The 27,856-nt window shown below is 38.6% G+C and overlaps 1 protein-coding gene across 2 annotated transcripts; it reads left to right on the top strand.

Moving 5' to 3' along the window:
* Nucleotides 1-27,856, top strand: LOC119796543 (serine/threonine-protein phosphatase 2A 55 kDa regulatory subunit B gamma isoform). 2 transcript variants are annotated; one of them, XM_038305144.1, is made up of 11 exons: nt 1-204; nt 555-877; nt 8,270-8,426; nt 14,482-14,579; nt 14,731-14,896; nt 16,551-16,663; nt 17,087-17,264; nt 17,904-18,068; nt 20,110-20,279; nt 24,465-24,556; nt 25,985-27,856. In XM_038305144.1, exons 3-11 carry the CDS (start codon nt 8,345-8,347, stop codon nt 26,277-26,279), a joined length of 1,359 nt encoding a protein of 452 aa, XP_038161072.1. In that variant the 5' UTR covers nt 1-204; nt 555-877; nt 8,270-8,344; the 3' UTR covers nt 26,280-27,856. The 2 variants fall into 2 exon arrangements, with proteins under 2 accessions (XP_038161072.1, XP_038161073.1); XM_038305145.1 differs by lacking the exon at nt 8,270-8,426 and having other exon boundaries at nt 8-204.

The raw sequence follows: 27,856 nt of genomic DNA, 5'->3' as shown, positions 1-27,856 counted from the left end.
GACTCATCCTCTCTGCCTCTCCCTCCCCCCCTCCTACCTCTCACTCTTGCACATACGCCAGAGCTCAGACTGCAGCAGAGCGCAGAGCCAGCAAGGATTTTCTCTTTCTATTTGTGGGAAGGCTGAGACATCTACTTGGTGCGAAGGTCCTGCATGGAGAATTGACTGAGGAAGAGATTCTGAAAAAAGCTCCTGAGTGTGTCGGTAAGAGTGTCCTCATTTCATCATCTGAGTGTGTCTCCATGTGAGTGGGTTTACTGCAGGAGCAGCAGCACTGCAGATACTTTGATCAAGAGCTGTGCTCTGCTCATCCCTCCCCTCCCATCCCCCCCCTCTATCTTCTTCTTTTTACTCATCCTCTCATCTGTTTTTGGACAATCCCACAGTAACACTGACTTTACCAATTTCTGTCAGGACTGTGATGTATGGGTGTGTTTTCTGGTGAATATTTAGATCAGCCACACCTGGAGTCAGCCACTGCAGGGTGCACAGGTGCTGCTTTATCTCAAACCATGACTGATATGAATGCTTTCAAATATTTCCCTCTTCTGTAGGTTGACAACTGGCTGTCTGAAGGAATTTTTAAAGCCCCATCTCAATCTTTTCTAAGGGACCTGTCAGCTACCCATCATCTCCTCAGATTAGGATGCTCCGCTGTGCGCCCCTGTGCTGAGGAGGCGTTGGCGGGCAGCAGCATGGACGCTGTGCTGACTGGCATCCCCACCATCCCTTCCACCACCACCAATCTGCCACCACCACCACGCTGCCCATCCGAGCCGGGCGCTCCCCCCATCCCTGCTGATGGGCGAAGACACTGACGCCACTCCTACGCTCAACCACCACGGCTTCCTCCCCGACCACAACTATGTGACTGAAGGTAAGACGCAGACAGAGGAGACTGGGTGTGTTTACAGTGTTCCACCGTGGGACACAACAAGCTTAGAGCCCTAATCTTCTTAAAGCTCTGTGTTGATGTGTTTAGACAGAGCTGCATCCAAAAGCAGTGTCTTCCTTCACTTATCTGCTGTTTTCTTAGTTTGGAATCAGGGTTCCTACACATGCCAGGTTATGTGGAATGTGATGGAAGAGATTTCTGGGATGCGTGAAAAAAGTGTTTAAAATCTCTATTTCTATACCAGATATAAGTACCCATGATTTCACGGTAAACATTTGTAATTTAAACATTAAAATATGGACTGAGAACGATGGAAATGTGAGTCTGCAGAAATATGGGACTATGAGCAGAGGATGGTGTAGGAACCCTGTTTGCTTTCTGTGTGCTTTCGTTCCTGCTGTCCCTCTGTGTGAAGATCAGCTTTTTTGTTTCACCACAAGGTGATCTTAAAATATAAATGTGTTGATTTTTTTTTTTGTGTCTCAGAGAGACAATAAGGAGAGCGAAAGAGTGAAGAGAGGGGAAATCTTAATTTCCCAGAAACTTCTACAACATGCTTGAATATGCATTAAACCCCATGTCAGCTCTTACAGTCTGCTGCCGCCTCACTTGAATTTAAAACAGGTGCGTGAGTCAAACTGAATCCATATCCGACCTGTGTCGAGGGACTATTAAAAAATTCAGCAGCACTTACCACCCACTGAATTTCCTTACAAGCCTTTTTTTCCTGCCATCGCGCTGAATCCTCGGTCTGCTCATTGTTCACCAGCCTTCTCAGACCAGATTATCATTAAAGGGTCACAGCAGTGTTAGGAGCTTATTTGTCATCCTCTTATTGCTACAGAAAGTGTTTATGCTGAACGTATCCTAACCCTTGAAATATTCTTATTTTGTCCGATTTTAAACACAAAGTTCTGTGTATTTTATTGAGATTCTATGTAATACAGCACTGTAAGGAGGTAAATGACATTAAAGGAAAAAAATGACAGTTAAAAATCAGAAAACACAAAGCTGTGTATATCCAATTAGCCCCTTCTACTAACCCCTCTAAATAAAACCTAGTTAAACTAATTGTCCACAGATGTCAGCTCAAACCAACCAGTAAATGCCTCATTGGTTTGTTACAGAACATTAGTACTGGAAAGGCATCATGAAGGCCAAGAATATCAGTAGAGATCAGATATAAGGCTTTGGAACGGCGATTTAAACCAATATCTGAAGTTTTGAACATCTCATGAAACATGTGCCTTGTATGAAAAAGCAGAGTAGGACTTTCCTGCAGACCTACGGAGACTTGGCAGTCCAGCTGAGCTGACAGGCCAGGAAAAGGGAGTATTAATCAGGGAAGCAGCCAAGAGTCCCAACATCTATAAGCTCAGGATAAACTGCTGATAAGACACCTGTTAGTTTTGCCGCTGACGACTCTGGCCTTCATGGACGAGCGGATGTGAGGAAACCAGTGTTGCATGAAGGGGAATTAAAGTCCAGTTTAGGGTTGGCCACAAGCCGTATAGATCACACAGCAAACCAACGGAAGAAGGAACTTGGGTCATATCCAACCAAATTTAAGCTCTATAGTATGAAATATAATAGTACACATCACCCTCATTAGCATTTGCTTTTATGGGTATGATTTTTAAGCAGAGAAATATTGAAACAAGTCAAAGTCTTTGAGAAGATGTATGGAAGTGAATGCAGAGCAATTTCAACTGGGATTTAAACAAAAGGTTGCTCTCCAGGGTACTGACCCCAGAGGCAACATCACTTCACAGATTCTTATTTATGAAAGCCGTGCCGTTTTTTCCCCTATCATTATTCATTGTTCTATAGTGGTCCATCAGATAAAAAAAGAAAAAAGGTATGAATGTTTTTGGTTCTAACACTAGAACATGTGAAATCCAACATATCCCATTATATATAACAGGTGTAGTTTAGATAATGTTAATCTGCCTGTTGCTTGTGTAAATGATCATGTGGGTATCGTCGTTTGCTGCAGGTGCGAGTGAGCATCGTGTTTTCTTGAGTCGTGTGTCTGTACATCCGTGGTATTTTTAGGCTGGAGCCCTGTAGTAAAAATCAGTCCAACTTCCTACAAACACATCTATGATTGCCATAGAAACAGCCAGCGGTGATGAACACGCTGCTTTTCATGCTTGACCAATGTGACTGACAGGCTGTCTCCACCCACCTATAATGGCAGTATTAATTATTCCTCACATCTCAGGCACAGTCACAGACATTATTCAGGGTGAATGGCTGATGAGCTCGCTCCGAGGGTGGACTCACAACTCACCGCCGAGGGGTTGTTCTAGCAGATAATGTAGTACCAGGCACAGAATAAATACTAAAAATACATCAGATTCTGTCCTCTTATCGGTTAAATTATTACCTTTTGAGGAAAGAAAAAAATGGTTTCTTCTTAATGCTGCTCCTCCCCCTTCACTTTCATCCATGGTCACCTCTGTAACCCTCCCTCCCTTACCAACCACCACCATTGGTCCTTCAACCAGCAGCATTGTCCAGCACTGAAGTGCTGTGTCTGCCAAATAATCAACCAGTAGTGTTCTCTCTGAGGGCTGCTCCTACACAATGTGCTTCTGGCTGTGAGTGAGAAAAAAAATGAGGGTGGTAAACTTACAAAGAGAGATGGGATTTTTTGGTAGACGTGGAATTATAAGTCATTCCTTCATCAAATGTATTCATTCATGCATTATTTGAGCAGATAATGCACACCTTTTGTTTGCTAAGGTTTGTGTATATGGATGTTTGTGTGCGTGCAAGTGTTTTATGTGTGTGCGTATTGTACACACACCTAGGGATTCCCACGAAAGCTTTAACTCCCACTTTGAGGGGTGTTTAGCATCCCTCGTCTTTACTTTCCCTCTATTCCCCGCTTCCAACCATCTCCTACTTCTACTCCCCTCGCATTTTTATTTTGGCTTCCAAAATAAATCTTTCTCTGCATCCTTCTCCTCCAGATGGAGAAGAATTGTGTCCAAAAAAGAGGAGGAAACAACCATGAAGATGCTTTTTTTTAAAGGCATGTGACTACATGAAGTAAAACATAATGGAGAAATTTGAAGTAAATTACTGTTATTTTTTTTATTAGGATAAATACATCAATACTCTAGAGTAAAGGAGCATATTGTTTTACTTAAAGAGGTAGTACCTGTAGGAAGAGATTTTTAAGAACAAAAACGTTCAGACATTCTTCATTCTTAGTGCATTATTGTGGTATGTTTGGAGTATATTAATAAATAAATGCCAGAACATTGCAATTTAAAATAACTGCACAGCTTTCCCAGTTGGCAACAATCAGTGAATTCAGTCCAGAACAGCTTAAAGGGGTTTAGTCACATACTATGACTTGAAGTATTTCTATGCCAGTAGCTCACTCTTGTTGTATACAAAGGTTTTCTGATTAATTGTGGTACCCTGTTGACATATTTGGTATATTTCTGTGTTTTCCAGTTTATTTTTGTTCCATTTGTTCAGAAACTTTACCATAAAACGTTTCTGGAGGTATGATTATTTTGTGTGAAGGTAATGAGTTTACAAAGAAGTAAGTCAGCAGGGCAAGTCTCCATCAGAGGTGCAAAAAGAAAGAGAATAATTCCAGCATGTAGCCTGTAAAAGGGCAAGAAAATATATGGATGATAGAAGGGATAGACGAGCACTTGGAATACGATATGAACGTTGGTGTTCAGTGAAGCAGTAGCTACAGCTGCTGAAACGTCCAAACTGACTGATGATGAGTAAGTTCGAGTTTTTCTAGTCTAGTTTAAAAAAGGGATGCAACGATTGCGGCAAATTTTGGGTCGATTCCAATTTCCCTTCAATGTGTTTCCTAATAGAGAGTTTAGGAAACGCATTAAAATCTTTATTCTCTTATCTTCCTGGAGTTGTTGGTTTGTACAGTAGGAGGGGAAGCAACATTACACTGTGTGAAAGAGCAGCTGATGTTAAACCGGAATCACAATTAAATAACAATGCAAGACAATTATAGAATTGACCATTTAAACTGGCTTAAGCATCTCACATTCACAGATAGCTTACATGTATTCCTCAGAGAGAAATAATACTGTTGTAAACACTGACTGCTCTCTATGTGCTCTGCACACACCATCGCCCTTAAAGCAGCTGGAAACGCATATCCGAAGAGTAGGGCAGCGAGGGGCATGGGACTATTGATGCCAATAGCTTTACAATTGGCTAAAGTAAAGCTGTTTTTCTTACCGCAAGAATGAGAACTCAGAAAGCTGCAAGTATGATTTTCTTGTGTAGAGGCAGTAAAGCTGGGCGTACACTGTGCGATTTTTTTCAATCGTTGCTAACAGCTGCTGCTTAGACTGTACGACTAACTGCAAGTTTTAGTCCCCATGTAAAACAGGACCGCATGGACCCGTAAATAATAAAGTGTGACCCAACCCTTGGTCACACTCATATCACACAGCCATTTATGATAACAGAGGCAGTAAAGAACATTACCTTGCGCTCAATTCCAAACAGATTAACAGCTGTAAATTGGCCGAAGTAAGAAGGTTTGCCTAATTGCTTATAGAAAATGCTGTTATCTGGATATTCTTGAATAATTTATTTTTTTAAGATGTAGAGTAAATAAATAAGAGTATAGTAAGTTTGAATTTATGCTGTAACTCTATGATCGCCTGCATTTTATTCATTTATACCCATGTCCACACCCATGAAATAAAATAGGACTTTTTTCTACCTGTTGATGTATGTTTTATACGGGTACCTGCCCAACTCAGTGCTGGACTCTGCCTTAGACCCCTCAGTCATCTCATATATGGGCTTTTGTGCTTTTGTTTTTTTAAGTATACATTACCTATCTTTAACGACACCACTACTGATCTCATAGCAGCGTTAGCTCTAAAGTTTGGAATAATGTTAGAGGTGTAGTGGAGGATGTTCTTTTTCTGGGTGGATCATCTAATAATTAATCATTCTGGTGATATGTTTACGTAAGACCGTTCTATGTGCTTGTCCCTATTTTCACCTATCGGTGGTAACTCTGACGTAGTGGAAAAATGCAAATCTTCTTTTGGAAAGTAAGCTTGTATGAGCTATGAGAACAGTAACTTTTAAACAGAGCGTCCACGAGGAGGCTTGTGCATGCTCTCGCACACCCTTAATAGGCATTTCCTCTCGGGAGCGTGTACAGGGTTGTGCATGTGCATTTGTTTTTTAAAGTTGAAAGGGTGGGTCTTTTCAAAAATTTTCGAAAATCCTCTACTATACCTTTCAGATCCAAGAACACCAGAACCCAATGTCCTTTGCCACTCTCGCTTTATTGAGATGGTTCTGATCTGATCTGAAACCAATGGCAAATCAATAAAGGAGGGAAAATCAGTAGAGGGTTTTAATCCTGGATGTGTCTCATCTATGTTAGCAGAAAGGTGTGCTCTTGTATAATAATGTAGAAATTGTCCAAAAAGTAGTGGTTCCCTTCAGTAAGTTTCTCTTTTGGTTAGCCCCATTTAATAGTTCTTAATAGGTTCAATGCTAGAAGGGGAAAAGGTTGAAATATTTCCCAGACATAATGAACATCCAAAAGAACACATTGTTAATGACCCTTAAACATGTTTTTATGAGTCTTAATGTACCACTTGCTACCTACTTTAGCCTTCAACAACACAGTATTTTAAAAGGACACACACTAATAAACACTAGCCTTGATACCCAAAATGGACATCATAATGTTAACATTGTTAAGCATGTATGTTGACATTATTGCTAAATAGAATTTTCCTGATTTAAGGAGCAAATGTTCATAAACAAACTCTTTGAACTACAGTGCTAGAAGAAAAGGAAGGATCCTAGTTCTTCATGAACATGAGATATTGGATTTATCTATGCTTATCAATAACAAAAACAGAGGAAGGAATCTTTATTCTTGAAGAAATTCAAAGAAACTGAAGATCAGAGATATGTTTCAGTAGAGAATGTCTCCCTGTTGTCCCTCTGTCCATCTGTGTTTAATCTGAGAGAACATAGGCACTAGTGGCGCTTGAAGTCAGTTGCCAATACAATTATAAGACACCAAGTGGCAGTGCCATTAGTGTTCCCTTGCTGGTATGGTGACTCAAGGGCTGAATGTAGCGAATACTAAACCTTTTAAAAGACATTTCTAAAAGATATTTTATAAGAAGGTAATCTACTTCCTACAGCAAACTACTTCTTGGCTTCTTTATTAGGTAAAAATCCGTATTTGATTGTCCTGAAGGCTGCAGATAAGGACTAGCTAGAGCTTAGCCTGGACGGAAGCAATCTAATCCAGTATATATCATAGTTTATGCAAAATTCTTTGTTTTGAACCTTTAAATCCTTATCATGCTGGAATTAAATGTGTATATACAGAGAACCCAACTATGCAGGAAATGGGGTTGGGAGGCAGAGCGCCATCAAGCATTTATGATCAAAAGAACAATCTGATATATCATAATAGTGACTTAAAAATAACAACATTATAGATCTTTAAGTCAGCACTATTCTGTAAATACGTCTTTATCAACATTCATCGGACTTAGTCTAGCTGTTTTCAGCTGACTGGACTTCAGTTGTCATAGTTAGTGGTTTAGCCTGTATAATCTTGTTATAGTTCAAAGAAATATTTCATGGTGTGTTTCAACAATTTTAAATGGGAGATCTCTGACACATATTTAATCTCTAACGTGCGATATTTACCCAGTTATATTCCAGTCGTCGTCTTCTTTAATGCAGCGAAACCGGCTTAGATTATGATTAGCTGACATCTATCTATCAACAGATTGGGATAAGAAAATGAATGACATATGGATTAGCTGTGTGGATACGTTACCACGGTTGATCTTTTTATTTTATTTTACAGTAAACATAGCATTTTTATATCTGTGTCCTAAACATTAATGTGGTAAAAAGGACTAATGTGGCTCTCAGAATTTCTGAACCTTTTCTTGAGTGCACCTCATTAAACATCTATTAAAGAAAAACAAAACCATATCATTAGCCGCAGAGGAAATTGGTTTGCTCTCCAACTTTAAGCACAGTTATCAGTCGCTAAATCTCATTAATAAAACCTAACAAGACAAAGGAAGGATTCTTTGTAGCAAATCTATCTCTGTTCATCTCCATGTGTTTGTAACCCTCCTGCTGATCCCCGTTATTATTTGCAAGTATTTCATGTTGCATAGGCATAATGTCATCATGAATATACTCCCTGCAGATTTATTTTTCTTTCAAGTGAGTACTCATGCCCAAATGTGGTGATGTAGTAACTCAGTCCCTACCCTTAACCTCGCCCGGCCCTTTTCCCTTCCTCACCCTCTGCCTCCCTCCCTTCCCTCCCCCTGCCGTCCACCATTGCTCCTCTTTCAGGGCTGCTCCTGGCTATAGCCTGAAGAGCTCCGCCCATCCCGTCCACCCCTCTCCACCCTGGAGTCCTCCCCCAGGATGTTGAGCCCCATCCAGGTGCTGTGCTCCGACATCACTACCCTTTCTCTGGAGCCTGAGCCGTTTGCCTCTTACACTGAAGGTGTGTTTTTATCCTCTTCTATCCCAAAGGTCCTATCTATGTCACACATTTGCGCCACATGACCCCAGAACTACATATGATAGATCAGGCATGTGTGTGTGTGGACGCGTTTTACCTACAATGTGGGTGCAGTATTTTGTAAAATATCTACATTTGGGGACTAACAGGTAAATATGGAGACATTCAACTGGTCCCTAAAAGGTTAAGGTTCTGCACTGGGAGTTGGGGTTATGGGTAGGATTAGGTATATGTTGGCAATAGTTAGGGTGAGGGTCTGGTTTAGGCCATATAAAATGAATGCAATTCAATTAAATGTCCCCATATGTCATGAAAACACAGCTGTGGGTGGGTGTGTACGTTTGTTAATGTGTGTCAGAGATAGGTGGATTCTGGTGTGAGTCTGATTGTTATAAATATCTCAAACATCCCTTTATCTCACTCTGTCTGCCTCATCGTTTCTAGGTGGGTTTATTTTTGTAGCAGCAGCTTTATTTTTGTCTCAGCTCAATCCATGTCTTTCTGAATTAAGTTAAATTCTGCGTTCTTCACAACTGAACTGTCTTACATCAACTTCTTTTTAATGTAGACTTAGAACAAAAACAAACATTTTGATAACTGTAATTGCTAATAAGACAGGGTGCTCAGCTTCTTAGATACAGTTCTACCTTTTCTGCTGTGCGTTTGCATATCTTTTTACACATGAACATTCTTCATAACTTAAACATTGTTGTGTTTTAAAAAATGCTATTTCTGCAGCTAAGCAAAGACGGATTAGAAGTGTATACCACACACCCTGAAGCAAAAACAGGCGTGGTTTTATGATTCTAATTGTTTGAGTCTATAACCATTAGGCTCGCAGCAGCCCAGCTCCACTTTACTGATGCGTGTTTAGAGAAACAGTAGATTCCCCGCTGCGCTAGGCTCAAACCACTTATCTGCACACATGTGCACCTCCAACACAAACACGAGCAAAATTTTGATTTCTTTTTTAAAGATAACTGCAAAACTGCAGGACAGGGATCAATTTAACATCTCCCTCCGGCACTTCTTTCTCCTCCTCCTCTCCCTCCATCCTGTTTAGTTCTCTGCTGGGTAATTGTGCACAGGGCACAGAGGAAATGTGTGGCGCTTGAGCTGCGGCATGCACACACACACCTTTTCCAACACACATGCATGTATTCTTCCTGCTGCGCAGTGGCTTTTTACTGCTTTTAAGAAGTGTGTGTTTCTGGCAGGGCTTTAATGGTCCGTGTTTACCCTGAACTGAAATTTCTATAATTGGAACATCTGCACCCCCACCTCTCTCTTTCCTCTATAGAAACCTTAGAGAAAAGGATTTCCCCTCATTGGGCTTTCACCATCATAATCTCTCACAGACCTCTTCTCCTCTTCTTCCGCAACCCCATGACTCCAAAAAGGGTTTAAACTGAATATTTAAAGCTCCTTCTAACCTACATTTTTATGCTTTAAAGAAAAATTGATTTATAGATAAAAACTGATCATATTTCAAATTGTGGTTTTGAAGATCTGGGTTTATTTAATGTGTTGCTTTTTAGTGTTTTAATGAAAATGTTACAATCGAAAAATTAAAAAAAGATTTCATCAAACTACTAAATATCTCTTGATTATTACCCAAGTTACAGCTTTTTTAAGTCTGAGTTCAAAAGTCAATTTTAAAAGTCCTAAACTAGAAATTCCTCATTGCACAATTAACTGCAATGAAAACAAAGGTTGTTTAAAGAGCTTTTCTACCATATGGCTTTAAAACAGTTTAAACTGTGTGCCAAAAGAAAAAATCTTGGTCTCATCTGATAATCTAATTTATCAAGAAGTAGTAGAATAAAGGAAGCTTATTGTTCTTCACAATAATGCATATGTTAGTCTTTGATTATCACAAAATATACGGATACATTTGCAAGTTATCTTGGAATTAATGGCTTGGCTATATTTGAGCATCAGCGACTGTTTAAAGGTTTAGATCCAGGCAGCACATGTCTGGGCAACAAATATTTAGGTCAAACTTTATTAGCGGTTTACTAAGCTTTGTTTTAGGTAAATGTAAAAAAGCAACAAAAATGCCATCAATAAACAATAGCAGATATTTTTATGTAATCTATAGACAATCAAATATTTAAAATATAAAGTAGACAATTGTTTTTATTTTTACATGTTCTATGTTCTTCTGCACGTGTGTTTAAATCTTTTGGTTTTGGTTTTACCTGAGCTGCTTTCCCTCCAACATGTTCTATGTGGTTTACTGTGTGACTGGGTCATGAGTAGTGATGCTGCGGGCTGTCAGAAATGTTTATAGTTAGTGTTCCTTCAGCTTCTGCAGAATAACAGTTATTTTTGGAATATTATATAGAATACAAACATGGTTAACTTCCTATACCATTCAGCCTAAAAAAAGGATCCCTGCTTTCAAGTGTTGCAGTTTTAAACATATTACTCTGGATAACGTTACCTTGTACTTGTGTGGTGGTTTGTGTTCTTAATTAAACTGTAGATCTCTTTAAAAGGGAGGCTAAAAAGAGAAAGGATGGTATGAGAATTGTGTCTGTGCAGAAGCACACAGAGTACCTCAAAGGCGAATAGGGTGGAGTTTTAGAGCAGACAGTGTCTGCTCCATATTTTATTCAGTTACATTGTGCACTCCTCCTGCGGTTTAGCTGACCTCTTAGCTCTCTGTGCACAAAAAGCAATGGAAAGAAAATGTTCTAGTCACCTGTTTGGCATTGTGGACTCATGTGCTTGTTAGTGAGTCTGAGTGTATGCTTGTGTTCTGCTGTAAGTGTTCTCCATCCCTTTGGTGGTAATTTAGGAGCATTTTGGACAGTAGACAAACAGGAGTGGAATGATTTCACTCCGCTGCGTCTTCCTGCACGGTTTAGACTGATGAATCCCACTTCCTCCTTCATCACACGGCAAGCCGCCATGAGTACTGCCGCCCCTGGTTGGCTCGGATTGTTACCGTGGCAACCCATACTCATCAGTGAAGGAACCCCTCTTTGCTATTTTTTCTTTCCCATTTTTTTTCCAATCACCTCCATCCTGATGCCTTATCTCCCTCTACCTTCCTCTCTCATGCATCCCATTCTTCCACCAGCAGCATCACCAGTATGTACACTTTTGGGTTCATTCGGGAAGCCCAGTACCAGTGGGAGGGATGAGGGAAGACAGTAAGAGGAGAGATTTTAGTGTATGAAATTGGAGATTACTGAAGAATATGTGGAAGAAGAAAGCTCAAATGATATCCAGTAATACTGTAACAAAATAATGTGAGATACAGTGAAAAAAGGGAACCAGTTCTGGTCAGTGTGTTAAGAGGAGGGTGAGTAATACAATGGAGGTGGAGAGAACAGAGATAAGTCCCTGCCTCCACTCATTATAAAAGCTCTCTCCGTGTTTCAAGGCCGTGACAAAACAGGCGTTCGCTCTGGCTCTCAATGAATATGCTTTCTGAGCTAAATTTTTTTTACAGACAGAGCCGAGTAAGGAAAAGCAGCCCCTGCGATTTCCACAGCAAACATGCAACATTTTTCTGTACATATACATAGAAAGAAATGGTAAGAAGAAGTATATTTAGTAAAAATACATTGCCTTACAAAGTGGGGAATATTTAAAAGAGATCTTTAACAGAGCAAATTTTTAATTTTTTTTTATTGTTAAAAGAAAAAAATAACATAAAACTAATCTCTTATGTTTTCACTCTTTGTGCCAAATTAAGATCAAAGATAAGTATTCAGGCTCTTTTTGATACTGTTAAAAGGAAAGCTCTGTGTTTACGCCTTAAAGCTTTCTCTCTCCGTTTTTTTTCTGTAAAAAGGGATCAGTTGGGACAAACTCTTTAAATAACACTTCATAATGTATATGTATTTAATAACCATGAAACATGAGAACAGATTTTCATAGAAGTTATAATCTTACTCAGATCAGAGAAGTTGCTTTGAGTTTTACAGAAGGCAGCTGCTTACCAACCGGGCTCACTTCTCGTGAAGCGGCCCCGATAAACAGTTAGAGAAGCATTTTATACATCTCTAGTCTGCCACATCCTCACTTCATCACATCATACATGTTTGCAGATGAGGAGACATCCATTGCTCAAGCCTTATCAAAATATTACACTTTGTTCTTAGCGGAAGGACAACGCTCTCATTCCATTCCCAAATCTTTACCATGTACAAAGTGAAGATTATAACTGTTTATCTGGACAGAGGAACTGTCCTAATGAGATAAACTACTGGGGAAAACATCAGTTCTGACATGCAACAGGCAGGTAATATTAGGGTGTAATAAATTAACACATTATCAATGATAATGATCCCAGCAATACGAAATGCGAAGTAAATGCATCAAACTCTTTATTTTAAACATTTGTGACTGAAACCTTTAAAATGATGCAATTCAACCGACAAAAAATCTACAATAGTTGCAAAGAGGAATAAGAAGCTGTGGCAAATTATGAAAGAAGGCTGAAATGGCTTGGATTTGAGAGAATGCTGTGCCATAGAGATTGTAAATTTTCAGTGACCTTTTTTGAACATACTGAATATTTATAAATTAACCTAAAAGTTTTTGATAAGAACAATATATATATATATATATATATATATATATATATATATACATAGTTAAATGTATTACTAGGAGCAAAGGGACTGAAAATAGGGAGAAACTGCCTAATAAAAACACATATTAAATCAGGTCATGGTATTCAGAATAATAACATAAAACAATATAGTAGACATGATTCAAATAATTTGTCATTTGCAACACAGCTTGAGATATTTCCAACATTTACTGTTCTGCAGATCAGTGTGTAAAAATGTCACTTTGAATATGTCACGGTATTTTGGTGAGAATGATTCGACATAAGGAATGATTACGCAGCCATCACACTGGTGATGTGCAGATGACAGATTTGACACTTAACAGCTCAGCCGCTATTATAAAAAAGGAGTGATCATCTGTTCATCTGTGGATTTTAAAAGAAATGAAATACAATGATTGTGGGAAGACAGAACAAGTTAAACTACAGGATTTAAATGAAAGCAGTGATTGTTTTTTCTAAGTTGATGTTCTGTTACAGAAGCTATGATCATCTTTGTCTGTTAGATAAGCTCGGACTGCTGATCTTCTTTTTTTGGAGTGGATTTGAGTAAAATTAAATTTGAGGGCAAAGTTCAAATTTTTCTATTTCTCTCTTATATAATAGATAGATGGTATACCCCCTAGATAACACTTAGCCATACATTGGTTGGTATTATATTAATGAGAATAAACATGATTACTATTGTTATTAAAAAGATTGCACTTAATAAAAAATAACACTTTACCTATGTTTTATATTTCTATAATGGTACTATGGTCATTAAAATCACATCAGATATGAACTGGATCCCAAGTAATTCAAATGTGCAAAGCAAATTAGTTCACAACACATTTATGGGCAATAATTTAGAACAACATATGAAAAAATATTGTATACAAACATTAATTAGATCATTTGTATTGATTACAACTGCAAGTCTTCAAGTTAAAAGCCTGGTTCAGGTGTGACTTTTTGATCCAGTCCACAAATACACTGTCTTCACCTCTTAATCTTTAGATTTAGTTTTCTTTTTAATGGTATAAAAGTTATGCTTCTAAAGGGCCGTTCTAAATAATTTAGTTTCTCTCAATTAAATCAATCCAGATTTTTGGGACCATGTTTACACTCATTTCATCCTGTGGTGCTTTTAAAAGATGGCCTTGTCTGTTTTTCCTTTCATCCTAACGTTACGGTTACCTTACATGCAACAGTGGAGTCTTGCACAGTGATCATTGCAGTTGAGTGCTTTACTTTTTTTCCAATGGAAATATTTAATGCTCTCTGTGAGTGCACCATAGTTTACTCAATAACTCTATGATCATTATTTGAAATCGTATCTGGGCTTGAATAATATAACTTCTGAACTTCTGAAACACCTTTTCTGGTTTTCTGAGGGATGCTTTCTTTTAAATTAAATCTGTTTTTCTGTTCTCCATCTTTTTTTGCTTGTCTTTTTTGTTGCAGCGGATATTATCTCTACTGTAGAGTTCAACCACACAGGAGAGCTCCTGGCCACAGGGGACAAAGGAGGCCGTGTGGTCATCTTTCAGAGGGAACCCGAGGTAGGATCACTCTCTATTGGTTTAAACAAATACAAAAGATTGTTCTCAGCAGTAAATAATGAACTGTCTTTAATTCCAAATGCAGATACTCAGGATCTGGACTCTAATCTTGCGTATTTTTTTTTTTTAATTTTCCTTTTATTTTCCTTAGAGCAAGAATGAGCCATTTTCCCAGGGAGAGTACAACGTCTACAGCACCTTTCAGAGCCATGAGCCTGAATTCGACTACCTTAAGAGTCTGGAGATTGAGGAGAAGATCAATAAGATCCGATGGCTGCCCCAGCAGAATGCTGCACACTTCCTTCTCTCCACCAATGGTGAGTATAGAGAAAAACCTACTTCACATCCCACCCTGGATTTCTAAGTATAGGTGGGCTTTATTAAAATGTTACATTATAATAAATCAGAACTTTCTGGCAGAACAGAGAAATCCTGGTAAGAACTACAAGTGAAGCATTATTATTTTTGATACTGCCGAAAATCCTTTTAAATAAGCAAGTGACCCCAAATCAACAGTGTTATGCGTAATATTGTGAAATCAGTGGGTTTTTTTTTTTTTAAATTGGACTGAAAAAATCTGGACTTTCACCATTTATGCTGATGCTTAAAATGGAGTAGCAGTAAAGGATGGACTGTGGCTGCCTTTGCAGCTCAATTATTTGTTGCAGGAGTGTCCAAGTCCAGTCCTCAAGGGTTGGTATCCTGCAAGTTTTAGATATGTCACAGGTCCAACGCAGCTGATTCAAAGATCATACAGGTTAGCTGAACTCAGGGGATGTAAAGATGCAGTCCACTGGACTGACTTTGGACACCAATGCTAAGTGTTTTATAAATAAATGCTAAAGCTGTGTGTTTTTCATTAAAGCTTTTTGAGACACTATTTCATTTTAGGATAATATCTGAGAAAGTTATGTTCTTGTTTTCAAAAAAACAAAAATGCAGAGTTTTTTCTGTAAAAAAAGTTAGTTTATAAAATAATTTGGTAAAATCAGGGCATTTGTTATACATTTGTACATTAATCGTTGGATTTTAATGGCATTTAGTTCAGAATCAATTGACTTTTTAAACATTAAATTGAGCAAAATAAGAATTACTTGGAATTAAGTTTATTTAGATTTTTTTGTTTCTTCTGTATGAAGTAGATTTTGCTTTAAAAAAGATGAGCCCTAATGTTTCACAGATCCAAAATTGCATATATTCCAAACTTGTTATTTGGCAAAGGAGCTTGTATTTATACATGGCATTTTATAGCTATACACTTAAATCTATAGGTTTACCCTGAGAGCCACATTATTGATTTCTTCAAGCGTTGTATTATTTATGATGTAGGTTATGAAAAATGTAGGAGCTGCCTCAGCATATTAGTGCTGAACCTGTAGAGAAGCTGTCACTATTTCCAGTGTGCTAATATGAAGTATGTTTTTACAACATCTATTTTGGCTATTTCTGTTGAGCATTTTTGTGTTTTTTCTTTGTGAACCCAAATAGGTTCAGAACAATTAATGCAATTGAATGACGCCTTTGAAACCATATTTATTTTTAGCTCAAATACTTCACACTTGCACTTAATTAAAACTAACATATCCTATGAAGATAAAGTTGCTTTACTCTAGCTATATGTGGCTGCTATGGTATAAACTGTAGAGTATGTATTATCAGATAATTCTAACCTGAAATATTTCTTTAATTTTAGCAAATGCATTGTTTGATAATCCTGCAATATGCATTTCAAGAAGAGAGAGAGAGATTTTTTTCTATGCAGGGTCTTTGGGATAGGTAAAAATACCTTTCCACGTAGCTATACCTTAGTTAAGAAAGATCAAAGAGATTTCAAAAAAAGAAAGTAAAAGAACTAAGAAAAACATCCAACAAAGGAGTCTGGCCTGCAGACATCATCCTGAGAACAATAAGTCAAGTACAATGAATATTACTTTTTAAGAAATTCACAGTAAGCTCTTCCTAATTTTCCAGATAAAACCATTAAGTTGTGGAAGGTGAGTGAAAGAGATAAACGGCCAGAAGGATATAACCTGAAGGATGAGGAAGGTCGCATCAAGGATGTATCCACAGTCACCTCTCTGCAGGTATCAATCTTATCTTATCGTATCTTATCTTAAATCTGATCTTATCTTATCTGTTGGTTAGTTGAGCAATGAAACTAGGTCAGTGGATTCAGCTGTGCTTGCATGTACAAAAGTGGGTCAGTAGTACAAGCTACACATAAGTAATTATGAGTTTAATGGAGAGGTGGAATCCCTTTATATGAGCAGCTGCTTCATCCAAACATCTGCTGTTAATCTAAACTCTTTATAGAGGTAGTTTTTATATAAGGAGACTGATCTAGTTTTTCTAGTTAAGACTTAAAGCTTTTATTCTCTCTATTTTAATGGACTGAAACATTAAATATTAATATATGATAATATTTGTCCAATTAGCTATATACTGGGAGTTTCTCTTCTTTTAACCTGAGGGAAGAGAGGTAACACGGCTCTGCTTCGTTTTCCCAGGTGCCGGTCTTGAAGCCCATGGATCTGATGGTGGAGGTGAGCCCTCGGCGAGTGTTTGCTAACGCCCACACGTACCACATCAATTCCATCTCGGTCAACTCGGACTATGAGACGTATATGTCTGCCGACGATCTGAGGATCAACCTCTGGCATCTGGACATCACTGACCGCAGCTTCAGTATCCTTCAGTGCGCTCACATACTGCGGTTGAGGGAATATAGACTCCAGAAGGCACAAAGACACTATAATAAAGCATACACTCACCCATGCATGCTTATAAATTACTGATAACGAACCCCACCCCCACACATAAAAAACTTCCACTCTGCAAATCCCACTTTGCTGTATGGATTAATGAATAAAGACCCACATAAATTGGGGGAGGGGATTATTGTTGTTGAGTAGTGAAACTATATCCTAATGAATAATTCAGAAGCTGCATAAATATTCCAGCCCCTATCTTGGTTCTAATCCAGGTTGGAGAAAAGAACAGTCACATCTCGGACCCAGACAGAATTTATTATTATGGTTTATCTGAATACAGATTTTTTTCCCCTCAACAACAACAATTCCCCTCTAGATATATTTTTATTGCTTGCTATTTAATATCCTGCTGTAAATCATCTGCATGGTGTGGCCTATGTTTACATTATGTTAATGTTTTGCATGGCTGGAATAAGGGTAACTTGAGCTAATCTATGAAAAGAATGATGGAGTTAATTTTGCTAAATAAAGTAGCTCCTGCAAATGAGTTGCAAATCCTGGAAGCTGATTTTTTTCTTTGCTGTTTTTCCTGAGCGACGCCTCTTTCTATCAGACATTGTGGACATTAAACCAGCAAACATGGAGGATCTGACGGAGGTGATCACAGCTGCAGAGTTTCACCCCCACCATTGCAACCTGTTTGTTTACAGCAGCAGCAAAGGCACCCTGCGCCTCTGTGACATGAGAGAAGCAGCACTGTGCGACAAGCACTCCAAATGTAAGTCCTGCTGAAACACAAAGAAATGTTATTTTAGACATCTCTTTTATTTATCATGAAACTTTCTGTTTTTATTTCTTTTAGTAAGTCTTTCTTCCCTTTTGCTATAGGTAACACAATTTTATGGCGGTCAATTGATATCTTAACACTGTATGGAAAGTTAGAAGTTTTTTATGGTCATTCAGGTAGCAGGACTTCAAGGATGGTTGTTTTTGTTGGATTAAATATCACTGGGTATGGCTACTGGTAAATTTGGCCATTCTTGTTATTTTGTTCTGTTTTTTGTTTTTTTTACAAGAGGTTGTTGTAAATTAATTGTTGAATTGACTTTTAATGCTTTTAATAGAGCTAAAGCCGAGACTGTCTCACTGATAAAGCTTTTGTTAATGTTTTCTAATCCAGTCTTGTCCTCTGACCAAGGTTGCTCATTTATACTGATAATCTCTCTTAAACACTTAAAGTGGGTTTTGCTGCCACATGGAAGGGAAGAGAGAGCTGCTGCTAGTGCTTATCCATGCATGCTAGTAAATGTAAGCATTTTTCCACACAACAGTAACAGTATAGTCCTGCAACAATGGACAAAGGTCCTGAAAACAATTCAACCCCGGAGTAAAAGATCTACGTGCTTTTGGTTAGAGCAAAGGAAAATAAAAGCACAGCAGCAATATTGTTAGAAAATAAATAATAATTTAGATTTGCGGCAAAATCTTTAACCCCCATTTTACATAATCTAGTTATGCTTTGCAGAAACCCCTTTGAAAGTGATAAAGACTCACCTCCACATGTGGAATGCTTGTAATGGGTCCAAATAACAGCAGTCCTGCATACCTTGTGATTAATACAACTTATAATCGTGTAACCACCTGCCACCAGTCATAGATTTAGTAAACAGAATTGAAATTCCATCCCTAAATGATAAAAAGATCATTCAATATGGAGAAAAAGGTGGTGACATAAGGTCAAATTGATGTGATGTATGTAAGGTAGAGGCAGAATCTACAGTATATTTTGCACCCTTACATCTCATTACACACCCAGATACAAAACAGGAGTGAATCTTACGCCACAGACAGATATTAAAGGCCAACCAGGACTGGATGTTTCAGAGAATATGCCTAATTTCTTCATATTTAGATGCTGTGAAATGTGTTTTGAAGATTGAAGACTGGTGAAATAAGAAACAGATTAACAGCTGCTACACAAAAGTCCAAGTACCACCAACAAATTGTATTATGCAGATCCATCTATTATCTCTTTAAGAAATCTAATCAACAACAAATATGGAATAAATGAAAACTTATAATTACTGAATACAGGATCTAATTCTGTCAACTTCCTACATATGTTCACTTGAAGCTAAAACGAAGAAAGATGGCAATAGTTTTAGGCCTGTTAAACATTAGTATGTTAGCTTTTAGCCTAACAATAGTCTCATGTACTTTAACCTAGCTGGAAATAAATACGGTAATACTAACTTAGTATTTATCTGTAGTTTTACATCTTAAAGTGGGACATGTTATATAGATCAGAGGCTGTTCAATGTATCCGCAGGATATGTACCAGTGAGTCCCTGACATTGAGGGAGCACTGTGTACTTCATCTGATATAACAGGTTGCATATTCGGAGCATTACTTCATAAATCTGCCTTCACTGAGGGACACAAATCAGTTGAGGGTAGATTCAGCCTTTAGGGCCCCAAGGTATCCAAGCTGCATTTTTTTATTGCCCCTTTTCTTCCTGCTGAAATGTTTACCATTTGATTTACCGCTCTGACCGTGAGCCATTAATGCAGAGTTGCCGCACGACCTGTGCTTGTTTTGAAACTAGAGCTTTTATATTGATGAGTAAAATCATGTTTAACAAAGAGCTTGAGTTATTTCTGTCAGATTTTCTGTGGTTAATATCTATCAGTATTTTCGAAGAGACCCTGCCTTACTATCATACTGTTTACTCCCGAGACATACCCTTTAATCTCTTGGCTTAAGATAAATACCAGTGTTATTCACCTATTGTCTCATTTATCTGTCTCACCTTCTGCAGTATTTGAGGAGCCAGAGGATCCGAGCGCTCGCTCCTTTTTCTCTGAGATTATCTCCTCCGTGTCAGATGTGAAGTTCAGCCACAGCGGCCGCTACCTGCTCACCAGGGACTACCTGACTGCCAAGGTGTGGGACCTCAACATGGAGAGCAAACCCCTGGAGACGTACCAGGTGTGTGACCAACGAAGCACGGTGGAAGATAGAATACAGTACATTGTCATGACTCAGAACAGAGGAACCTAGTATTCAGGCAAGACAGACAGTGGGATTACTTCAAAAGGGTTTATTAAGAACTGGATCAGAGTAGCAGCAGCTAGGGCATCAAAAGCTGCACTCTCTGCAGGAGAGAAACACAGGTTGTTGACATGATAATCTGGCAGAGGATGATTATTCATGTGAGTCACTAACCTGGTTTACAAGTTCATTACATGCCCAGAGAACAAGGTAGGATCAAGTGGATCAGAAACACAAAGCAACTCTAAAAACACTGTTAACATTGGCTAAAGAGAATAAGAATAATCTGGCCCTGATGACTGGATTCAAGCACCTTAAATAGAGGCAAGAGCAGCTGGATCAGATGAGAGGTAATGAGCAACTGGGCAGAGTTAGACAGGTGAATGGAATGAGTACTGAAGCCAGGCATCAGTGCCAAGATCTTCACATATATAGAGAAGTACAATGACTTCTACATGTCAAAATGTTTTCTCAGAATGTTTAGTTTTATTTTTACAGTAACATACCGGTAATCATTATTTAGGTGACACCATGTGTCCATAAAAACCCATGTAATCCATACAAAGAAATGAACACAAGGTGATTCAGTGTTGAATCCTGGATACTCTAATTGAATACTGTAATGTATTAAATACTGATCTACTTGGTAATGACATCTCTCCTGTATGGAGGAACCAGCTGCATACATTTCTCAATTGCAGTTTTGGTCATTTGTTCCAAATAAACTCCTTTAATTAGCCACACAGTGTTGCAAAGGTTGCCACACTGTATGGGCCCTGGGTGGTGATGTGTGGAACCAGTTCTGCAGGTACTCTTCTGCAGCAAACTTGAAACAAGCTACATGGGAGTAATAGGACAATGGGTTTTCTTCAGCAGTGGAGTCTTACAGTATGCAGTGAACAGGACTTTATTATTGCCAGGTGTCTCTAACCCCAGGACTAAGGTCCCACTGGTGTGGAGGTAGGGAAACACCTAAAACATACAGGATATTTGGTCCTGGGGAAATACTACTAATTATTGGCCAAAAATAGACTAGAAAGTTGATATTGATAACTCTCTATAGCAACCTATTTCATTATTTTTAGTAGCTTTCTGTGCCTCTTATATAAATCTTTTCCACCCCTAAAAGGGTTCTTAGGACGTGTTCTTAGGATGAGATCGTCTCTAATCAGTGGAAGCATTCCAAACAGACATAAGGTTTTAAATTGAGTTGAGACGGAACATAATCAGCAATGTTGTGTTATCTTTACTGAATAGATTATTAATTCTGCAAGTATAGCTGTAGCAAATGTCACCAGCTGCACATGCAGAAACGTAAAACCCTGAAAGAAACCACAACCTGTGCTGATAGAGAGCCCCAAAATGTCCCATCCACTCTCACTATCATATTAACTGAAGTCATTCAGAATTTTTTTTTTTTTGGAAAAAGTTTTTAAAGTCCTAGTTAAAGTCTTATCTCCAGGATAGACTTTGCTCCTAACATTAACAAACTCAACTTTCTTTTGTGTTTTGCTTTTTCTCTGTTGCTGGCTGACTAATGTTGTTTAGTTGCCATCCAAGATGATATGCAAATTTTGAGACATTCATCCTGAGGCAGAACATCTGTTCACATGCCCTCAGTCCTCACTAATGATTACATCTTTCCATAAACTTTCTGGAAACATAGGCCAGAGGGAGTTTCCTGATGTTGGCTCCTAAACTTTTAAAAAAATGCAATGTGATGGATGAGGGACAAAGGTTAAAACAATTTCCCAGGATTTTTAAAATACCTGGTTAGAAAATAATCCCTACTCTTAAGAGTTAAGCACAAATAAAAACATGTTTCATTTCTGATTGATTACTATAAAAGGTAAAAAAAAAAAAAAAAGTTTATGTTTATTGATTTATGAGTAGCTGATTATTTTGTCCCGTCTTCCTGCAGCAGCTTTTTTTCATGGAGGTGTCTGTCTGCATGCAGGCCTGAGTGTTGAGGACCCCCTGAGGCAGCCTTCAGTGGGAGGCAACAATGCACTGGAGCTATTTATAGGCTGCAGTCTCCACTCATAAAGTAAAGTGGGAAAGAGGGATACCTTACACAGTGGCTGACACCTAGATCTGCAATGCAGCACAGAGAGGGAGGAAGAGGGGGAGAACAGGAGTGCGGGGCTGGAGGCAGACTGGGAACAGTGTGATGGAGAAGGAATGAATAAAACTGAAAAAAGGAAAGAGGAGAAGTTAGGGAAATTGTGTAGAAATAATTACTTCTATGCATTGCCTAAAAGCATAGTAATGGACTACTTAAAACCGTCTGGGTCAGAGTTCCTTTAAATTACAGGAAGGAATGGCTCTCTAGTGGCTACATATCAGGAATATATACGGACATTTTTTTTTCTTTTCTTCTGTGTTATTTAGAATATCTGGTTGCAAAAAGGAAATTATTTTTAAGCTTTCATGGTGAAAGTCATTAACTAAGGTAAAGAAATGTCTGTTTGTGCGAGAAAAGAGTTAACATAAACAGCTGTTGTTTTCACCTAGGTGAAGCACCTGTTATTGGTAATAAGCCAGTATGCCATTTCTATAACAGGTTCTGTGTGTATTCTTAACAAATCTGGATCTTTACCTCAAGTTCTCCAAAAAGCTATCAACATTACCACAGTGATTTTTTTTAGAATAAAGATTAAAAAGGCCTTCAGCTGCAATCAGCTGTCATGTTTCTAATCTGATCTACTATGGATTATACAAAAGCTCTGCAGAGTTCCAACAAAGTCTGAAAAAGGGTGGAGTTTATTTTACTTATTTTTATATATTTATGTAATATAAAGTGAAAGAATGTTTGTATCTTTGTGTCCCACTACCTAAAAGCTTTACATTTTTTTCCATCTGTCCATCCACTCTCTTTATATTCAGTTATTGCTGCAGGTTCAACATTTAAAGCCCTACAACTGCAGAGACATCTGGAATAAATTCACCCTGATTTTTTTTTTTTTTAATTGCACCTTAAGATTCAACTGAAACAGGAGCAGAAAACAATCTGAAAAAGAATGGGTCCATTTTGCAAGAAAACAAAAAATAAATAAAATGTTTGGAGCCCTGTTTGTTTAGGTCAGAGCTGAAATATTGGGAGCTGTGGATGGGAGGAAAACAGCAGCAAACACAGTTCAGAAAGGAAACAGTGACATTCAGCATGAAAACCTTTACCATCAAGACCCCATCTTATTATTTCACAATAGTTAATAGTATATTTCCACTTACTGTTTTGAATAATTGACAATTATAACTCAGAAATCTTTAATTTCTTGCATCGGGTTACAAAACTTTTCTCTGTGCATAAACAGACATATCATAGAAGTTGCTTTCCCTATAAATGGATAGATTCTAGTAAGACTTAAGCTTTTTCAGCCAAAAAAAAAAAAAAAAAAAAGATTATCTGAGGCAAACAACTTATCATCCAGACCCTAACTTAAAAAAAATGTAAAACAAATTTGATTAAAGCACTAGTGGAAACCTTCTCGTTAGATTTTTTTTTTTTTTTTTTTTTTATGAGAGGAGAAAACAGAAAAGGATTTCATTCTTAATTGCTCTGACACAGCAGTCTAAAGAGATGGAAAAAATGAAGAGCCCCCAAAAATTGTATAAATTAGATTTTTTTAAACAGGACGACAAAAACTGAAATAGTCTCAAGCGTCGGTTGACCTTGTCCCTTTTGACCCTGTGTAGAAAGGCCTGTTGGGGGAAACAAAAATGTCCCAGGAAGTGATGTACAAGCAGAAAGTGACCTCAGCTTGACCGTGTATTGATTGCAAGGCCACTGACTGCTGACTTTATGCAGAATGTGGGAGGTGAGTATGGGCTTTACAGACAAGGCAGCTGCAGATTTCAAATACTTTCATCACCAACAGACACAGCATAAAACCAGACAGGTCAAATCGCTGCACAAGGGGAAAAAAACGGCTCATATGAGCATGTGAGTGTAGGGGTGATGAAACAGAATTGGATATTAAGAGAGTTGTTTTGTGTTGGAAAAGACGTTTGGATCAAAAGCATTTTTGCTACAACTTGGCCAGAACAAACATTCCTGGTTATTCCTTCTCTGAATACGTACTTCTCAGGGATAAAGATGTATCCTAATTTCTTTTTTTCCAGGTACACGATTACCTCCGTAGCAAGTTGTGCTCCCTCTACGAGAACGACTGCATCTTTGACAAGTTTGAGTGTGCCTGGAACGGCTCGGACAGGTAACTCATGGAATAGGGTTTTTCTTTTGGAGGGCTCCAGCTCTGGTCTAAACTCACAGCTGAGTCTCTTGTTTTAAATAGGGGATGTGTATCTCAGTGCTGTTTGTGCTTATTTTTATTCAGCTCTGTATAGAAGTCTGGAGAGATCCCTTTTTATACTTTTTTTCTAGCAGTCAGATCTTCTTTACTGAGAGTTCGATTTAGTGTCACTTTACAAATACAGGGCTCAATAGATTTCATTGAAATTGTTTTAGGTAGACCAAGAGGACTTGTAGTTGCATGTCATCGTAAAGAAGGAAATAGATAAAAGGATTGAAAACATTTTCCAAATAGTAAAAACTGAACAGTGTGGCATGCATATGAGCTCAACGTTCTCAGTCAATACTTTCAACAACAACTTTGGCTTCGATTACAGCAGCAAGAAGGCTGCTGTGTTTGGAACATGTAGGGATAGGTATTTGCTTTGACTAGGCCATTCTAACACATGGGTTTGCTTAGATCTAAGTCATTTCAGCTCTGGCTTTATGCCTTTCCCTCCTGAAATTTGAGCCTCCCAACAATTTTACAGTAGCAGCCATTCAAAATGGCCTTTTGCATTTAAAAGCCAGCCGAATGGCAGCAAAATCCCCTCCATCTTCCAGCCACTGGCCTCCTCAAGGGTGTGCATATTGTTTTACTCTGACTCCACCCTTTCACTGAATTACAGGGTCTTACCAGGAGATAACACTTCTCTTTAGATCTTAATGTCCACAAATCAGGACAGAAAGAATATTTTAGAGCAAAGATTGTTGTTTAAAAGGGAATTGTCGGGGACCAGCCAAGGGCCCATCAAGGAAAGTTGGGAAATATTGAATGGCTACTACTGTAGGTGTTTTCCTGCATTTTTACATCTTTTTATACCCTTTATCAGTTCACCCTCCCTACAGAAGAAAAGCATCCCTAGAGCATGATGCTGTTGTTCCCCTTTTCCACAATTACCGTTTCCCTCCACATGGCTCATTGTAAACTTTAGGCAGGTCTTGTTATGGCTTCTTACAACAGGACTAGATTTATTGTTTTCTTATTCCATCAACTAGTTATACTTGGGCTGAGGGTTGCTCTTCTTGCTTGGTATGCCAGTTTTGCATAAAATCCAGCCTTTGAGGGTTGACTTCCTGCAACATTTGCATATGTTGGCTTTAATATAACCAAATGAAAGAAATAGGTCATCAGCAGGGCTCTGCAGAACTTGAAAGCGTACTGATGAGGTCATTTGACTCAGGTTTGTTTGAAGGGAGACACTTCTAAAAGTTGCAAGACACTGACACAGGAGGACTAGAGTTTCACACCTGTGGTAGAAGTGAACTGTTATGTTTGAGGGGGGCTATTCGAGGTCTGTCTGCTAAATGTATTTGTCTTTGTCTCCTCCTTTTGTTTGATTTTGTCCAGTGTGATCATGACCGGAGCCTACAACAACTTTTTCCGAATGTTTGACCGTAACACCAAGCGTGATGTGACCCTGGAGGCCTCGAGGGAGAGCAGCAAACCCAGGGCCGTCTTGAAGCCTCGGAGGGTCTGCGCCGCCGGCGGGAAACGGCGGAAGGACGACATCAGCGTTGACAGCCTGGACTTTACCAAGAAGATCCTGCACACGGCCTGGCACCCCAATGAGAACATCATCGCCATCGCCGCCACAAACAACCTGTACATCTTCCAGGACAAACTCAACTCTGAGATGCACTGATGAAAGGATGTCGGCGGTGGGCCACAACAAGTTTACAAGCAAACATGCAACTATGCTAGAATGTACATTATCAGACTCAAACAACGGCCCAGAGAATCCAGGAAGATGCCTAACACACACACTTAAAACGCATACACACATTTATCTCCTCCTCACCCTCCCACAACTGAAATGGAGACCAGTCAGGGATAAAAAAGGGAACAGGTTGGATTACACAATGCTTTATCTTTTGACAATTGTCCAAACTGTGTTTATTTTTAATCATTAACCTGTGGATTGTGGTTACTGGTGTTTATCACCACAGATTGACCTCTGAGAGGGGATCAGATCTTCTCTCAGACCCAGAGGATGTTTATATTTCTTTGTCTTTTTAAACTCTCACTTTTGCTTTCTCCGCCTCCTCCTCTCTGTATTTGTGTGCTCAAGCGAAGCCTATTCTTATCCCCTTTGCCCAGTGTTTTGTGTAAAAATGGGGCATTTATATAACTGTCGGTTTTTCATTCCAGATAAATCACTGTTTTTGTAACTTGTTGTTAAACGTCGATGACGAAGGCAAATCTGATGATCAAAAATGAAAAGTTGTGTGACAAGGATGACTCGGTTGACTCTCCCCTCGACCTGACTCCATCAGACCGTGCTCTCTAGTGAAACATTCATAGTCCTGGTCGAAGCAGACATTAAAATCGATTCCAAAACACGGCGTGTGTTCAAGCAATGACTGTTTTCACTTTTAGCCAAAACATGTCTAAACATACCTGTTTGTGTTTTCTTCTTCTGATCCAGGGCTGTTTTGTGCTGCTGCTGCTTCAACACTGAATACATTTAACTCAAATAAAGCAAAAAAAAAAAAAAAAGAAAAAGTACAAAAAAAGTGAAGAAGTATTTGCAACAATCAAGCAAAAAGATGCTGCATGTCCAACAAATTTATTTTATAAATTGTCTGTCTGACTGACTTGGCTGCCTTCTTTAAACATTTAGACCTAGCTATAGAAAGGCTTCGGGGGCCCTGACGGGGGGCCCCTCGCAGCAGCACGAGCCACCGTAGATGACCGATGACCTCTTAGTGTCCACAGATGCTGAAGCATGTTCGGTTTGTACACGTCCATTCTGAATAAAGTTGTCGACAAATCCGTCAAAAACTGAGAACGAAGAATAATGGGGAATGTTTCAGATTTAATGATAAACCTTAATAAAAAAAAAAAAAAAACAATAAATGTGAAAGGGGCCTCAGTGGTGTCTGTATATAAAAGCTCTGTTTCTGACATGAGGTTTTGTTTTGTCTGTAAACCAACTGCAGACTTGCCTCCAGTGTTACAGCGGAGTGATGGTACTTAAATCGCCTCAGCCTTCCTCACTGATTACTTTTTGGATGTGCAGTTTTTATTTTTTAAAAGACGGATGCTTCTTTATTTGGAACATGTCTAGGTTGTCCTCCTTGTCTTTAACAAAGACATTTGATTCACATATTTTTGTCTAAATATATGTCAACAAAATGATTGTCAAATGGACAGTTATAAATAATGTTAATATGTTTCTTTCTCTTTTTTCAATAAAGGATTCAAGAAAATTGCACCCAA

This window comes from Cyprinodon tularosa, unplaced genomic scaffold (assembly GCF_016077235.1).
Source record: "Cyprinodon tularosa strain WSP-4 unplaced genomic scaffold, ASM1607723v1 ctg551, whole genome shotgun sequence".
Taxonomy (NCBI): Eukaryota; Metazoa; Chordata; class Actinopteri; order Cyprinodontiformes; family Cyprinodontidae; genus Cyprinodon; species Cyprinodon tularosa.
The sequence above is the reverse complement of the archived record's forward strand: the minus strand, read 5'-3'. Positions and strand labels throughout refer to the sequence as shown.

Excerpts from the sequence above, each read along its gene's own strand:
- LOC119796543 (XM_038305144.1), top strand. The coding sequence starts at position 8,345 with ATGTTGAGCCCCATCCAGGTGCTGTGCTCCGACATCACTACCCTTTCT. Across the intron at positions 16,664-17,086 it reads CCACAGTCACCTCTCTGCAG|GTGCCGGTCTTGAAGCCCAT; the intron begins GTATCAATCTTA and ends TCGTTTTCCCAG. Across the intron at positions 17,265-17,903 it reads CATCACTGACCGCAGCTTCA|ACATTGTGGACATTAAACCA; the intron begins GTATCCTTCAGT and ends TCTTTCTATCAG.